Genomic DNA, 16,510 nt, shown 5'->3' with positions numbered 1-16,510 from the left:
ATGTAAGTTTAAATGATAGAATTTTTTTTAATGCTTAATAATTATGTTCGATTTTATATTAATATTTGTCATTTGAGTCAGTTGAGTAGAAATTTTTGCATATTTACGTTTCCTTTTAAAAAGGAAATTATAAAATGTTTATATAATGTTATTATATAAATGTTTATATAATTAATAATAAGAGCATAGCAATTTCATAACAAAGAGTATTTATAGAGAGTATTTATATTTTTAAAAAACGTCTCTTTAAAAAAAAATTAATTACTAAAATGATAGTTATATCAATTACTAAAGGAAACAATAAAAATAAATTAAAACAATATCTTCAAATACAATTTCAATAAAATTAAAATAATTATATTTATTTAATTTCAATTTTATTGTATATAAAACTAATTTATATTCATTTGTTTTAAGATAAAAAACATAATTTAATAAAATATAATTTTTAATTCATAATATTATAAAATGGCACATATACGGAATGTCCTGTAGCACTGTCCTTATCGCTCGGGAGAAGATAGAGGAAGAGGAGCGAGATAAATCAAAATGTCTTATATGTCTCCGTTTTGCAATAATTATTATATTCGCAATAATTTTCGACTTATTAAATATTAGTTGTACAAATAGTTGTACAAATAAAAGCGCGCGGGGAGCTCGAGCCATGCTTGATGCAATCTCTCCTGTCGTGCTCCAGGAGGATTATTTGTATATTTGCCAATGGCGTAGGAGGGTGTCGCCGCTGCAGTCCGACCTGCATCCATCGAGAGAATAGGACCATCATCTCTCTGGAGTACCGGTCGTGGGGATTTGAAAGAATACATGTATATATGTATCATTGTATTGTTGACGTGTTATTTTAAACACGTTATTTGCGATAAATATCATCACATGCCTCGGTAGTCGAAAGGATAAGATGCCTGCGCAGTAAGCAGGAGATCCAGGTTCGATTCCTGGCTGAGGTGGTATTTTTTCGCAAAATAATTACGAGTTTTCACGACTGGTTCGTGATCGGGCCCCGCCATAACGCACACCCTCCCTTCTTATTTGGGGAGAAAGCGCACGCCCGCTTGATCTGCGCTCTTACTTGTGTAACTTAAATATTTAATAACTAGTAAGTATTAGTGAAATATCATGTAATTTAATCCAGCCTTGAGAATTCGTATAACTCCCATTTATCACAGTAAGATTGCAGTATTTCTGCATACATATATATATATATATATATATATATATATATATATATATATATATATATATATATTTGATTGAGTGGAGGTGTGTGTTGTTCAGTTTCGTCTTGTTCGTTGCGTCGGAGGTATGTGTTGTTCAGTTTCGTCTTGTTCGTTGTAACATTTAACGCCTTTAAATTTTAATAAAGTCAAAAGATATGATTCGTGTTTGGAAATAATTTATTATGAAGAAAGAAAGAATCTTTTTAGTTTCCAATATTGTTAATTTAAAGTGTTTTGATATAGAATTATGAACATTGTAAGTAACAAAAATATATAAATAAATTTCCCATTTTCAATTTTCAGAATGTATAATAAAAATAGGTATAATTTTTAAATTAATTGCTTAAAATTTTTTAATTGTTTCTTTTATTTAATTAGAAGATAGAAAATTTAATATTAATATTTTTAAAAATGAGAAAGTAAAAATAAGAAATTTCAGAATTGTGCATTTCATTACTTCTATTTCCATGTCTAGCTAAATATAAATGTTATTAATAATTTAATAAATCTAAAATATATGATATACACAATAAAATTTTAGTACAAACAATATGGTACAAATAATAAAAATTTAGTTCTTGAAAAATTATGATAATGAAAATACAGTTAAATACAGTTTGTAATATACAGAAAATACATTTGTAATATTAAGAAAAGCAATATATAAAGAATAATAAAACGAGTAAATAATAATGTAGACAAGTCATTGTTTTTAATTTAAATATTTCGAATTTATTAGTTTAAATAAACTTTTTTATATATTTTGTAAATATTACAAAATGGAAAACTAAACAATATAAAGGAAGTATTTATAATGCATGTACCTATATAATTTTACATATTTCATAAGTAAACTGTACATATCCCCTAAAAATTCAATGAAGAAAATTATTTTGTAAAAGTGATATGTATATGCATATGTGTCTGTATATATGTACACATTTCTTTTATTGCATGCTAAAATATTTTATAAATGGTTTAAAAATAGTTTATAAACTATTAACTCTTTATAACATTATTTTAATATTTTTATATTATACAGAATAATAAAAAATATTAAATTATATAGAAATTTTGTAGATTATTTTGTATATTATATTAGAAATTCTGAAATATGTATTCTATTTAAAATATTTTGAAATGAAGTATAAATTGAAATGAAGTATGACATTATACGTATAAAAATTATATTTTTTTCTTTTTAAAATATATACAAAATTTTTTTCTTTTTAAAATACTTACAAAATGTATTTAAAAAATAAGAACTATGAAAATAAATTATTTAGAATATTTCTAAAATTAATTTCAAAGAAAAAATTAACTTTAAAAAGTAAGTAAAAAGTGTTTAATTTAATTAATTATAATCAATAATGTACTTTTATATCTAAATTATGATTAATTCAAAGAGCTAATTTATTTTATTTTAGATCATAACTATTCTATTTCAAATTTTAAAAATAAAGTGCTTTGTAAACTTTATCTTTATATACATCACGCAACTAGCAAGTTTTAGATAAAATCTAAAGATAATCCCTCTTTCTCTCTTTTTTTCTTTCGATATTCAGGTTAAGCAAGTTATCTTTATTAGACAAATTCTTATTCCGCATATTAAAATTTCTCAACCAGGCATAACCAGATAACGATTAAGAAGTAGAATTAGGAATGCGGTTAATTATAGAAGTTTATTTATAAGAAGAATTATAATTACATTTATTGATTCAAAAATTGATTTGGTTTTGAATGATCCCTTTATTTACAGTTTAATTTATTTATTAACCCAATAAACATACATGCATTAAATATATTATAGAAATGATTAATTGAGTTTAATAATATTTCTTTTAAATAATTTGTGATCTTATCTTCTCTATTAAAATATATCGAGATATTAGATTAATAAAATAATGACAGGATTAAGGTTCGGCTTCTCTCGCGGCGCGGATATGAGTTGTGTGACATCAGAGGTGACTTGTGGCAACTAGATCTAGTGATCTGGTAATTTCTGATAGTTAAACAGTGTACCATTATTTCAAGATTTATTTTACACTTTTACGTGATTTATTGGACAGATATCTTACTTTCTGATATTTTTTATAAGTTTTAAGAATACGAAAATATCATGCTTTTAAGGGAAATGTACAAGACAAAGCTGTACGACGCAAGAAATTTTTTACATGTCATTTCTCGCCTCTGACGTCATAATTCAATATGGCTGCAGAGAGACAACCGAGTCTTAACAATAGAACAATTCAAAATAAATTCATATTTTCTGTAAAATAAATGTATTCAAGTAGAGTAGTAAGAGATAATTTATTTCAATTTATTTAATTTCAAATAAATTTAATAAATTTTATAAGTTTTAATAAAATTACTAGGTATCCGGGTATTTAATTTAAAAAATTAGAAATTAAAATAGAAATTATAAATATTGCAATTTAATAAATTTCTTCAGTTCTTTGATATTTATTTTAAAAAAGAATCAATAAAATAATAATAATATAAATAATATTAATAAATAATATTAATATCATTTTCAGGTTTCTTGAAGTGTAAATGAAGATCGGTACTTCGAAATTTATGTTAAATAATACTGTCATTATTTACTAATTATAATTTACAATCGTCAACATCACTGTGAGAATGGATATAAAATTTATTTCCTTCATAGTTATGCTTACAGCAGTATTGTTGGAAGCAAAATTAAATCTTTGGAAAGATTTAGCATTTTCTCAAAAAGCAATAATCAACTCTCTTTTGCCTAAAAATCCCGATATAGTGAGAATAAACAACTTGGAAGAAGCTAAAACGAATAAAGTAGCTACATTAGATTTTGTAAGTACAACGAAATTATATTTTTAGATCATATACTGAGTATTTTGTCATGTTGAAGATTCATTTAAAAAAAGTAACAACAATCTAATTCTATATAAAAATGCATTGCAAAATTTGTAGATGTATTTGTAACTGATAACGTATCACACAAACACATATCCAAAATCTTATCAAATGTCCGGAATCACATATGAGTCATAAAGAGATTAAACGAATTTTTTTATAATAGGTAACATAACAATAGTAACAGTCAAAGTAAAAGGCACAAGTGATCACGATGAGTGATCACTTCTTCTACCACTGGTCGTCATCACACGAACACATAAAAATTAATCATCACGTTTGTGTACAGTGCTATTTTTTTATAATTCCGAATTTATTTCTATATTTCGTTGAAGATAGCTCAAAAAAAAAACCGAAACGTTCGAAAACTCGAATTATGTTATGAATTACGTTAAGAATAAAATAAAGTTATATTTTTTGTTTTGCATAAATAAACTATTTAAAAAATAAGTACACACTATCAACTGCGTTGATTCTTACTGGCCATTTGATTTAATGTTTCGATTTATAGTTTCGAGAGTTATTGTGGTATATATTTTTGACAAGAGACTTAATCGTTTAGACGAGAAATTGTATTAATGTAGGAAATATTTTGTTATCCTAATTATTGTATATTAATTACTAACAATAGTAGTACAACAGTTGTCAAAATATTTTTGTTTAAAAACACAACGAAAAATATTATAAAAAAAATGTCTATGAAATGTCTCAACACTATTTTGAACTGTACAGAAATATTTAAAGAAGCTTCACAAAAGATTGCTGATAGCATCTCATTAAATTAAATAATTCAAATTAACATCTATGGATCTATGAATTGACTGTGTGATAAATAAAAACAAAATTTTTGTTTTGATAATTCTTACTTTTTTGCATAAAATGACTTCTTTGGCATAAATAAATGTCTCTCTTCATTTATAAAAAAAAGCAAATAAAGTTATAAAAAAATGAATATTTTATGAAACTCTTTATATTACTTTATATTTAAGCTAATACCGCAATAAAATATATCTTAGATAAAAAAAATCGTATATAAAGTACTCATCTTTTTCGATTATTTTATTTCGATAATATAATTTTACTTTATTATATAATATTATTATAATTTTATTTTATAATATTAATGTTTTTAAAATGTTTAAAGAAATGTCAATTTATTTAAAAAGAGACCGTACGAGTTTAAATGAAAATTATTGCAAATTATTTTTATTGCTAAAAAGCAAAAAGAATATCTCTATCTTTGAAATTTAATTTTTCTATCGCAATAAGTATTTTTATACTTAATTTGATGAATATTATTATTAATTCTTCAAAATCATTTCTAAAATCATTTCTTAACATCCTCTATGTTTGCACAGATCGGTTTGGTAGAAAGACATGGTTATCCCGCTGAGAAACATTATGTTACAACGGAAGATGGTTATAACTTGATAATACACAGAATACCTGCGAGTCCTCTGTCTAATAATCGCCTAAAAAAAAAAGTTATATTTCTTCAACATGGTCTCTTATGTTCGTCTGATTGTTGGGTGTTATATGGCGCTGACAAGGACCTTGGTAAATATTTGTCAATACATATTGCGTCATTATTTAGCATATTAATTAAATTCAGCATTATTATTTCATGTAGATAACGATATAACTTTGATCATAACTCTTGGCCTTTCATTTTCTACTCATTTCAATTTCATGTGCTTTTATAACACATTGAGCAATTTTTTTCTTGGATATACGAAAAGTGAAATCGTGAAACATAGACTGATATGACATAGATAGACATGGAAATTAAAAGAGTTATAAATATTACTAGCCATTATTATATCATAGAATTTTCAATATTAGAGATCAGACAGAAAGTCAGAGTTCTGAACACAATATAAAATAATTACATGTATAATACTTACATGTATAATAATTACATGTATAACACACGCACATACGCACATATTTTCATTTAGTTATGACCGCTTTTGAAGATTATAATGAATGTGTTCACCTTGGCAAACTTAAAGCAAGATTTTTATTATAAAATTAAAATTTTTCTAAGAAAATTATAATATTTTTGCTTATATGTGAGAATATCTATTTTGAGAGAATCTATACATATATTACGAGTTATACATTATACATATAGGAGAATATATACATAACGACAAAATAAACGATAACACTTTCAGATGTATTCAAGTTAAAACGATTTTTGTCCGCGATAGTGTGCTCTTGTTTGTAGATTAATAATTTTCTCACTTTTTTTTATCAATTAGGATATGAACTATTAGAAATGAGAGCACAATCATGTTTTATTAAGAATACTAGAAAGACATAAATTAATACATTTGCAAAGCTCAGTGCAATAGTAATTTGTGATATTAAATGTTTACGCTGATATTTTAATATTTTCTCGAAAAATTAAAATTTTTTTAAAGATGAAAATTAAGATTTAGTAATTCATAAACTACAAAAACGCACTATTACTTGCCGCTTCGGGAATCAAAATCGACTGATTTTGTTTTTCAATTTAACTTCTTCTATAAATAACATTAACATATAAATTAAAGTGACAACATTGTGTATGCTTTAAGAAAAATAATTCTTATTTATCAGCAATATTATTTTGATTAATATAATTAATATTTGTTTCGACAATATGATAAAAGGAAGAATTATTTTTGTTACAGCATTCTTATTAGCTGATCAAGGATATGATGTATGGCTTGGAAATGTCAGAGGAAATTCTTATTGCCGATCACATATACAAATGTCACCACAAAATCATGACTTTTGGCAATTTAGGTACAATTTCATTTTATAAGTAATATTCTTACAGAAATTCTGTTAATTTAATTGTTCTTTATTTATATTTATTTATTATTTTAATTTGTTATTTTATTTGCGCTAGATTTCTTAAAATTTCTAATCTTAAAATTAATTTCTTTTTTAATGAGATTTATAAAATTTTTTTTAATGAAAACTTATAAAAATATATATAGATTTTGTATGCTTTTATATTCTTATTACAAAAGAATTCCTAATTAAGTTAAAGGATTTAAAATAAAATTAATATAAAAGATTTAGAATAGGAATCACTTGGAGTTTTTGTCATCGTTTTCTATTAGGTAATAAAAAAGAAAAGGAGAGAAACTAAAATATATTTTTATTATTTACCTTTTTAGCTACCATGAGATAGGAACAAGAGATCTACCAGTTATGATCGATTATGTATTGAGTTATACAAAACGCAAAACTTTACACTACATCGGTCATTCAATGGGAACTACTGTATTGTTTGTTTTGCTTTCTATGAGACCCGAATATAACGCAAAAATAAGATTAGGAATCTGTCTTGCTCCAATCGCCATGTGGAAGGAAGTGACTCCTGTATTAGCAACACTTGTTAAAAAAACGCCAAAAATTCAGGTAAAGAGATATCAAAATTATATTTTGATTTCTATTAATTGTAAATAAAATTAAAGTATATTCAATATATAAGTTTTATATTAGTATTAAGACCGATTCATGAAGATCATTCCATGGAGTTTATTGTGCGAGGAATTTGCCAAATATCATAATATCAAGAGACACACGATCTTGATTCGTCCCCAAGTGTACGCCATAGCGCTTCTCGAGCACGAGCAATGTACTGGCAATGTCTCTTCAGACGAATCAATAAGTTGCGAGCACCCGTAATTATCGATTCTTGATAACAGCTGAAATGATCAAATTCTGGATAGGCGCGATCGATAAATTGTATAATAAATAATTGTATAAAAAAATAAAAGTGTTTATATCGTTTTTCGTCTATGTGCTCTATAACCAGAGATATTGCGATCTCAGCAAATGTTCAACAATTGTACATAATAGCATATGCTAATTGTACATAAACGCAATGCTGTAACTTGTTTCATGTTACGTGCACAGTGTTATATAATTATAATTATTTGGCACTTTATCTTGTTTTTTGTATTACGTTTACTGTATGTAGCCTTTATTATAATTTTTTGTGATTATATATTTTGTATTTATATTTTTATTTGTTTATCAGGAATTTTTTGAACAGAATGAAATATATGAATTAGCTCCATTGTCATCAACGAGCATTACATTAAGGAGAACATTATGTGCGGATAAAGCAATTACTCAGGCTGCTTGTATCGCAATACTATTTCTATTTTTTGGATCCGATCCAGCACAATTTAATACAGTACGTTATATATTTTTAATTTTGTTTTTGATAATCATACAGGGTATTCTGGAAATCAACAGATAAGGAGGTGATTCTTCAAATAAAAATAAATTGAAAATGTAGAATAAACCGAAACACATCCTACATAACGCTTTTAATTGTTTTTAATATCTTTTATACTTTTTAGTATTTAATTAAAAATATTATTCAAAGGATTACAGAATATTTTTTAATTTTTTATCTTAATATGAGAAATTAAAATTATATTTAATAAAGCCATTTGTTATAGACAGCATTTCCGGAATTATTGTCACATTTTCCCTACGGCGCTTCTGTGAAAACAATACTTCATTATTTCCAAAATATTATCACACGTGAGTATTTCGTATTTTTTTAGAAAAAAATTACAAAAATTACAGATATAAACCAGTTGCCTCAAAAAATGAAAAAGGAAAAAGATCATCAAATATACGTTTCGATTTCATATTAATATAGAATAGATATATACTTATATACTGGAACCTCATAATAGTGAACCTCGAAATAGCGCGCAAAATTCCCTCCCATACACATTAGACGCATTCAAATAGCATCAGTAAGAATAACGGAACAATTGCATAGCAACGCTATGGGCATATATTAAGTTGTTTTGAGTTACACTTTGAGCGCGCATGAAATTAGACTTGCCAATATCGAGCAAAAATATCGAGTACAAATATATTCAAAATATATCATGTAATACGATATTTTTATTTAAAAAATTATACATTTAAATAAATATTTAAATAAAATTAGAATATACATTTAATTAATGATTACAATTTTTATAGTTTGGTCCCATTTTTTAAACAAATATCTTTTTCAATTTCGCTGCTATATTTATATAGATAATTAATATTGTTTACAGACAAATTTGAAAGCTACGACGATGGATTTTTCGACAATTATAAAAGATATAAACAAATAGCACCCATACAATATAATCTTAAAAGAATTACTGCGTCCTTGGCTTTATTTTATGGCGCTAATGATCCGCTTGCTACGGCATCGGTAAATATATTTTTTAATTTTTAATTTTGTATATTATAATGTTTTTCATTTTGTGAAAAAATATATTAAAGAAATAAAATTTCATTAAAATTACACACGTACGCACGCACGCACACATACCGAGTGGTCCATTTAAATCGAACCCCTTGAATATTTCTCTTATTTTGGATACGAAAAAATGTTTCAGATGAAAGTAGAACGATGTCGAGAGGAACACATTTTCATACCGGTTTTTTTCTAGGTTGAGATAATTTAAAAGATAATTTAAAAGATGAAGATCATCTTCATCTTTTTAAATGGAATTGTATGATTTTTTTTACACGATATGATTCCTCTATTTATTTTATGTATAAAGTTATGTATAAAATTGTCGACAAATCAATAATTTACGAGATATTTTATATTTTATTCCAATAAAAAATTTATTCAAGATGTTCAAAATGATGTCCTCCGACTTTAATACACTTTCAAATACATAAATAATACTCTTACATTTTTTATCGTTTCTGAATTTATATTTGCTTCCAAAATACGCTCTTTCATATTCTCTTGTGTAATTGGTACATTGAAAACAATGTTTGATATACATCATAAAAAATTTATTATTATCATACATATTCCTTTTTCGACTTTCTCTCCTGATACTCTTTGTTCAATCTGTATTATTATTTATGTACATATGTGGAAATAGTCTTTAAGTAATAATTGCTTACATTTTTTAATTTATTATTGTTAATATTTTATCATTTTTCATATTTTATTTTCGCAGAATGCTTTTGAGACATATAGTCAACTGCCGAATGTTATTTTGCTAGAGGAAAATCCATATAAACCTTTCACTCATAGTGATTTTCTTTGGGCCATCGATGCGAAGACTCTATTATATGACCGTGTAATGGAGGTACTTGAGAGGTTTGATATTAAGCAAAAGAACGAATGGAATATTAATTAATCTATTATTAAATAATTGATGTCTTTTGCGAAAAAAATTAAGTTCTTTCTGATTCATAAATATTGTATTCAAAGTGTAAGGACGGAAGAAGTACAAGAGAAAAGAATAATTATAAAAAAAGATAAATGGAAAATAACAATATATAATGAGCAAGAAATGACAGAAATGTTTATCGGTTATATACCAAGATACATCGCCCGAACACTGCGAAATATTTATATTATTATCTAACTAAATAAAGAATCACGAATGTCTCTCTCTCTCTCTCTCTCTCTCTCTCTCTCTCTCTCTCTCTCTTTCTATTTCGCTTCTCTACTTTGACAATCGACTGAAGTCTATCCGCACGAGGAAAGTGAGACCGTTTTAAAGTATGATGCATCTAAATCCTGCCTGTGTATAACCGCATATCTTAATACGAAATTAATTGTGGATATCATAGATATAATTAAAAGAAACACATATAAAAGGAAGAGATTGTTTACTTTTTCGTACATGAATCATTTAATATTTAATATAATATTCAAATTAATCTTCACATAAACGATTCTCTTTTTGTAATCTTTTTTATCTCTTTATTTTTTATTCTTCACTTTAAATATTTTCAAATCTTCACTTTTCATTTTGAATCATACCTGTCTTTATTTTGAAGCTCATTTATTTTACTTACTTTTACCATTAATAATTATGATCATCAGATACTATCACACAATCGTTATCGTCAGAAAATTTCCGTTTGGTCAATATTGATTTCTTCAGTTCGGATGAATTATCATGAAGTATGTTGTCATTACTGATAATGCAAACATCATTGCTATCATCATTGTTATCAACTTCTATTTTAAGTTTTTTAGTTGGCACTTCAACTTCGGTATCATTTTTGCGTTTTTTAGCTGTATCTAATATCTCGATTACGTTCTGCACAAAAATTTTTAAATTTGTTTAAAATAAGCGGTTAAATCAATAATCTCAAAAAAAAAGAAATATTATTAAAAAATTAATCAAAAGAAATATTAAAAATACTCACTTGACCATTAGAACTGGAAGACTTTTCCGTTTCTTCTTCTTTCTTTTCCCGCGGTTGAAGTATATTTTTATCCGTCAATATTAAAAATTGTGGACTATCATCCTTTGGATCGGGTTTTTCCCGATAAACTACAAAGATAGTTAATGAATAATTCTGATGAAAGTCGTCAACTTTGAGAATTGTTCCATCCTTGATCCCTAATTCCTCCAATTTTTTGTTATTATTGCTCTCTGTTTCACCTTCTTCACTGCTAATGATGACGGCACCAGTTCCATCAATCATTACATCAGGAGCGATCATATTGAGTCTATCTTTGAGTATTAATTCTTCCAGTTCTTTAATAGTCATGTTGGAAGTATCAACCATTAGCATAGCTTGTGGGCTAGGTGCACAAACGTAACATTGCGGATTGGGTGGATTCACTGCTTTTTCCGGAACCAATAGTTGATTACGATGATTCATCTTTAAACGCAGATAGACAGATTTACAGGCTCGTAGATTGTTCTCAAGGACCCGAAAAGCATGAAGAACTACCATACCCGCGATTATAGCGTTGGTAGTAGCGATTGCTGGGATTATATTGCCAGCCATTGCTGAAGATTAAGAATTATGTTAAAATAAAAATTAGAATTGAAATTTTATATAATATACTGATTGATTTCAATGATTCTTATATTGAAAATAAAATAAAACATATATTGAAATTGTGAAGAAAAAAGAAGAGTAAAACTTGAGAAAGGTAACTGAATAAAGTTGTTCTCATATAATTGCTAACATTTGATATCAAATCTGCTTTTTTGAGGAATTCCGAAAATATACGCGCGAATATTGGCACATGCGGCGACGAAATCCATAGCATGTTGATCATCTTTGTCCCAAATCAAATGATTGTCTGGTGATTTTGCTTGGGAAGCTTTCAATGCCAGACTTAAATTTTTTATCGATTCCGTAAAAATCGAACCGCATTTGGAAATACTCCATCGTTGTTGATCCTTTAATCCAGGTTGATTGATTTCTTTGCTACATCCAGCCACTTTAGAAAAATATAAATACATTATTCTCACTGAAACAATTAAAAAGAATATTTGAATATAAAATAAATAAGAGCAAACCTCCGTCTGGCAATTCCCTCCAATTTAATGGCGTTGGAGGTCGACGCTTTTTCCATAAATTATCCATGCTCAACAGATATTTGATATCATCATGAAAGAGTTTAACGAACAGTTTTTCCGGATCATAATCACAAGACTGAGCCCAAATTCGCGTGGAAATTCTATTAACATTACCCTTATCATTAGCTTCCGTTTGCAAAGCCCCTTCTCCTGCTGTATCTGTAATATCAAAATATATTTATTTTGCATAAACAATAATAATCATAATAAATAATAATAATAGTGATAAGACAAAATAAAAATAACACAACAAAAAATTTAATAACTTTAGAAACATTTTTATAATTTTTACGAGTTAAATTATTATGCAAAGTAATGTTCTCTGAATATTTTAAAAAGTATGCATTTTCAGAAAAAGTATACATTTTAAATAAAATGTTGTAAGGTTCAAAGAGGATAATATAATTATGACATTGATTCCTTTGCAAATGAGATGGAAATACTGTTGATATCTTTTCATGATTGCTATTTTTTTAAGATATATCATGATTTTAAATATATTATTATCACATAATATGATTCCCTTGATTATTCTGGATATAAAAATATTAAGGTATAATTATTAAATAGTTAGTAGTCTACGAAATATTTTATATTTTATTTTGGCATATTTTGATATAAAATGTAACGTATCCCGTAATCCATTTTCTAGTGGATAATTGTATCATAATATTTTTATGCCTAGAATAATGATACAAATTAGTGTAAAAAAGCTTAGTGTAAAAAAGCTTAGTGTAAAAAAAGCATAGTTGATTTAAAAAAAAATTATGCAATTAATAGTACGCAAGTATGTTATTTTTTTAAAATAACATACATTTTAAAACAACTATATGCTTTCTCAGATTAAGCACTTTTCTTATTATTTTACATAAAAATATTAACGTACAATTATAAAAAATAAATAATTTATGAGAGGTTTTATATCAGAATATGTCAAAAAAAATATAAAATTTTATGAACTATTAACTTTATCATTAAGTAGGGATCATCCATAGTCAGATCTATAAGAATAAAAAGATTGAAATGGTTGGGCCATGTGGAAAGAATGGAGGAGGGAAGTGTAAGAAAAACAATTTTTGGAGATCTGGAGGAAAAAAGAAAAAGAGGAAGGCCAAAACTGAAACGGTTAAATGAATCAAAAGACTTATGATGATGGAAATGAGAAACTGGAAGAGAATGGCAATGAAGAGGGTAGGAATGGAGGGAGGAATGCTGGAGAAAGCTAAGACACTTTAAGGATTAGAGCTATTTAAAAATAAAAATAATAATAATAATTTATGATGATTATATATCTCATACTTTTATATCTAAAATAATTAGAGGCATCACATTACGCGATAAAGACATACTGCATTATTTAAAATAATACTATCTAAAAGAACAGCGATCATGAAAAGATATCAACAGTATCTCTATGTCATTTGCAAATGAATCAATATTATCATGCTGTCCTCTTTGGACTCTTTTATAACATGTCCAAAATACATACTTTTCGAAATATTCTGTCTCAAAATATTATAGATATTGTAACAGTATAAAAGAACAAAATTGCCAGTTCTTCAACTTTTTGGATGAGTTTTCGCTATTTTTGTAAATGGATAAATCTCCGATTGATCACTCTGAATTATAATGATCTTTAAAAAAAAAAAATTGATATTGCATATACAATGTAGTGGCAAAATATTAAGTATGCTAATAAATATAGCAAATACTTGTATTGAAACGTCTTTACTTCCTCTTTTTTTTCAGAAAATCACTTTCTAAAGAAACAGACGTGTTATTCTATAAACACGTCTGAAGATAACTATAAATTGCTTCACGAAACTAAATATGCCTAAATTATAAAAAAAATATGACATTAATTATGAGTTATACATGTACATAATTTTACACACCACACGCACGCACGCACGCACGCACGCACGCACGCACGCACGCACGCACGCACGCACGCACGCACGCACGCACGCACGCACGCACGCACGCACGCACGCACGCACGCACGCACGCACGCACGCACGCACGCACGCACGCACGCACGCACGCACGCACGCACGCACGCACGCACGCACGCACGCACGCACGCACGCACGCACGCACGCACGCACGCACGCACGCACGCACGCACGCACGCACGCACGCACGCACGCACGCACGCACGCACGCACGCACACACACACGTTGTATTATGTATATACTTATAAATTATATAATTATGAATGTCACAATATAACGATTTACATTACCAGTTGCTTCTGGATCTGCTGTATCTGGAGAAACATCCTGGTCAGGATCTTCTTCTCCAAATAATTGGCTGCAATATTTACATTATAAAATAAATCATTAAAAATTGTTTAGAAATCAAAAGAAATTTTTGACAAATAGAAATGAAAATTAAATCAAAATCACAAATTTGATTAAGAAAGCATAACATACAAAATTTTATTTTAATGCAGATTATTCTACAATAATTACTTAAAGAGATGCTTAGCCCATACTATACAGTGAATGGGTTCGCTGGGTGTATTGCGAATGGTACAGCCAGGATAAGTCTTTTGTACAGCTTTAGGTATACATTCATAACATTGACTTAGGCCTTTTTTAATGAGTTCAACTTGACCTTCATAACCTGCAGTACCAGATTCAATTAATGGTATATCTGCTGACAGGCACATACGATTCACATGATTTCTAGCTGCTCTATTGTCAAGAGCATTCAAAACCATAGTAAACCTTTTGAAAAAAGATAGGCCAAATTCTGATCTGTAAACATATATAAGAAATTTTAAAAAGAAGTTCTAAATAAATAATACAAACACTGAGAATCAATGATACAGTAACAAGTGTAGTAACAAGATTAGTAACAAAGATACTTAAACATACGATATGATACTATCGTGATAGTATATCACTTTGACATCTGGATTAAATGTCAATGCTGTTTCACATGCTATGCTGGCTTTTGATTTTCCTATATGTTTTTTTTGAAACAGAAACTGTCTGTTTAAATTACTGACATCAATTGTATCCAAATCAATCTAGAAAACAATCAAATTTAATAATTTAAATATTTATAATAAAAGCATAGGTATACATGTAAAATAAAAAACAAAAAATAAAAAATAACATGGAAAACATGGAAAATAAAAAACAAAAAATAAAAAATAAAAATTAAGAAAGATCAAATTAATACAATATATCAACACAAATAAAAATAAGACAAACAAAAAATAATTAAATAATTTTTAATAAGAAAGAAATGTATTATATAACGAAAACGAAATCACAAGAACAGTTTTACATACATAGAGAAATAAATAAACATGTTACAAATAAATAAGACAATTTTTACAAAAAAGAACCAATTCAGCAAAAGCGAGTGCAGTTGCATGAATATATAAATTTTCACATGATTTCCATTATTTAAAACAATATACTCAATATTTTTATTATTAATATAAAAGAAAAGGAATGTAAATATTTATTAGATTGTTACTGCTACACATGTAAATTGTAACAGTGAAGTTACGTCAGTTATTACAGAATTGTATACTTACAATTTCGATATCGGCAAATCCAGACATAACAAGATTTTTTAGAATCTCGCAACCAATACCGCCAGCACCAACAATGAGCACTTTACTGCGTAAAACGGAATCACGTAAATCATTTCGATATACTCCGTTTATCGTAGTCGCCATCTTGCCAAGTAAGTTATTTCATAGCTGCCGGCAGAGAAAAGCCTCGGGCTGGCGTTCCATGGCGCGGAAATCTACGACAAAACGGAATGCACGGACCAATCACAATCACTCTCTTATCTTTCTGTCAAAAAGCTTAACGGAACGAACGAACAAATGTTTCTTTATGGAAAAACGTCGTTTTATGAAAAAACAAGTGAACTGCCTACTGTATCTGCTTATACTGTGCTTGACACTTGATGATTACATGTAAAGGCGCCTTAACGCATAACGCGTCTCTTGAGCAATGGGCTTTGAGATG

At 27.3% G+C, this 16,510-nt stretch overlaps 2 protein-coding genes across 4 annotated transcripts; one reads left to right on the top strand and one right to left on the bottom strand.

Moving 5' to 3' along the window:
- Positions 1 to 8: 8 nt before the first annotated feature.
- LOC148935898 (lipase 3-like) lies at positions 9 to 10,573 on the top strand. 3 transcript variants are annotated; one of them, XM_089080030.1, is made up of 9 exons: positions 9 to 1,114; positions 3,773 to 4,067; positions 5,489 to 5,687; positions 6,809 to 6,923; positions 7,304 to 7,547; positions 8,173 to 8,331; positions 8,603 to 8,687; positions 9,221 to 9,363; positions 10,133 to 10,573. In XM_089080030.1, exons 2-9 carry the CDS (start codon positions 3,876 to 3,878, stop codon positions 10,313 to 10,315), a joined length of 1,320 nt encoding a protein of 439 aa, XP_088936156.1. In that variant the 5' UTR covers positions 9 to 1,114; positions 3,773 to 3,875; the 3' UTR covers positions 10,316 to 10,573. The 3 variants fall into 3 exon arrangements, with proteins under 3 accessions (XP_088936156.1, XP_088936159.1, XP_088936157.1); XM_089080031.1 differs by lacking the exon at positions 9 to 1,114 and adding an exon at positions 1,304 to 1,318; XM_089080033.1 differs by lacking the exon at positions 8,173 to 8,331 and having other exon boundaries at positions 10 to 1,114.
- A 203-nt stretch (positions 10,574 to 10,776) lies between these two features.
- Uba2 (Ubiquitin-like activating enzyme 2) lies at positions 10,777 to 16,412 on the bottom strand. The gene is made up of 8 exons (XM_011642084.3): positions 16,069 to 16,412; positions 15,395 to 15,549; positions 14,987 to 15,274; positions 14,758 to 14,825; positions 12,452 to 12,670; positions 12,115 to 12,372; positions 11,340 to 11,932; positions 10,777 to 11,230 (listed from the first exon to the last, which is right to left on the bottom strand). The coding sequence occupies exons 1-8, from the start codon at positions 16,210 to 16,212 to the stop codon at positions 10,991 to 10,993; spliced, it is 1,965 nt and encodes a 654-aa protein (XP_011640386.2). The 5' UTR covers positions 16,213 to 16,412; the 3' UTR covers positions 10,777 to 10,990.
- Positions 16,413 to 16,510: the final 98 nt, after the last annotated feature.

The sequence above is a fragment of the Pogonomyrmex barbatus genome, unplaced genomic scaffold (assembly GCF_055798465.1).
Source record: "Pogonomyrmex barbatus isolate J1 unplaced genomic scaffold, ASM5579846v1 scaffold3, whole genome shotgun sequence".
NCBI classification, from domain to species: Eukaryota; Metazoa; Arthropoda; class Insecta; order Hymenoptera; family Formicidae; genus Pogonomyrmex; species Pogonomyrmex barbatus.
This window is presented reverse-complemented; position numbering and strand designations above follow the sequence as displayed.

What these genes read in the sequence shown, in the direction of transcription:
- LOC148935898 (XM_089080030.1), top strand. Translation starts at nt 3,876, where the DNA reads ATGGATATAAAATTTATTTCCTTCATAGTTATGCTTACAGCAGTATTG. An exon ending in AAGTAGCTACATTAGATTTT is followed by an intron (nt 4,068 to 5,488) that starts GTAAGTACAACG and finishes ATGTTTGCACAG; the next exon opens with ATCGGTTTGGTAGAAAGACA. An exon ending in ATCCAGCACAATTTAATACA is followed by an intron (nt 8,332 to 8,602) that starts GTACGTTATATA and finishes CATTTGTTATAG; the next exon opens with ACAGCATTTCCGGAATTATT.
- Uba2 (XM_011642084.3), bottom strand. Translation starts at nt 16,212, where the DNA reads ATGGCGACTACGATAAACGGAGTATATCGAAATGATTTACGTGATTCC. An exon ending in GATTTGCCGATATCGAAATT is followed by an intron (nt 15,550 to 16,068) that starts GTAAGTATACAA and finishes ATTGTTTTCTAG; the next exon opens with ATTGATTTGGATACAATTGA. An exon ending in TGGGCTAAGCATCTCTTTAA is followed by an intron (nt 14,826 to 14,986) that starts GTAATTATTGTA and finishes TAAATATTGCAG; the next exon opens with CCAATTATTTGGAGAAGAAG.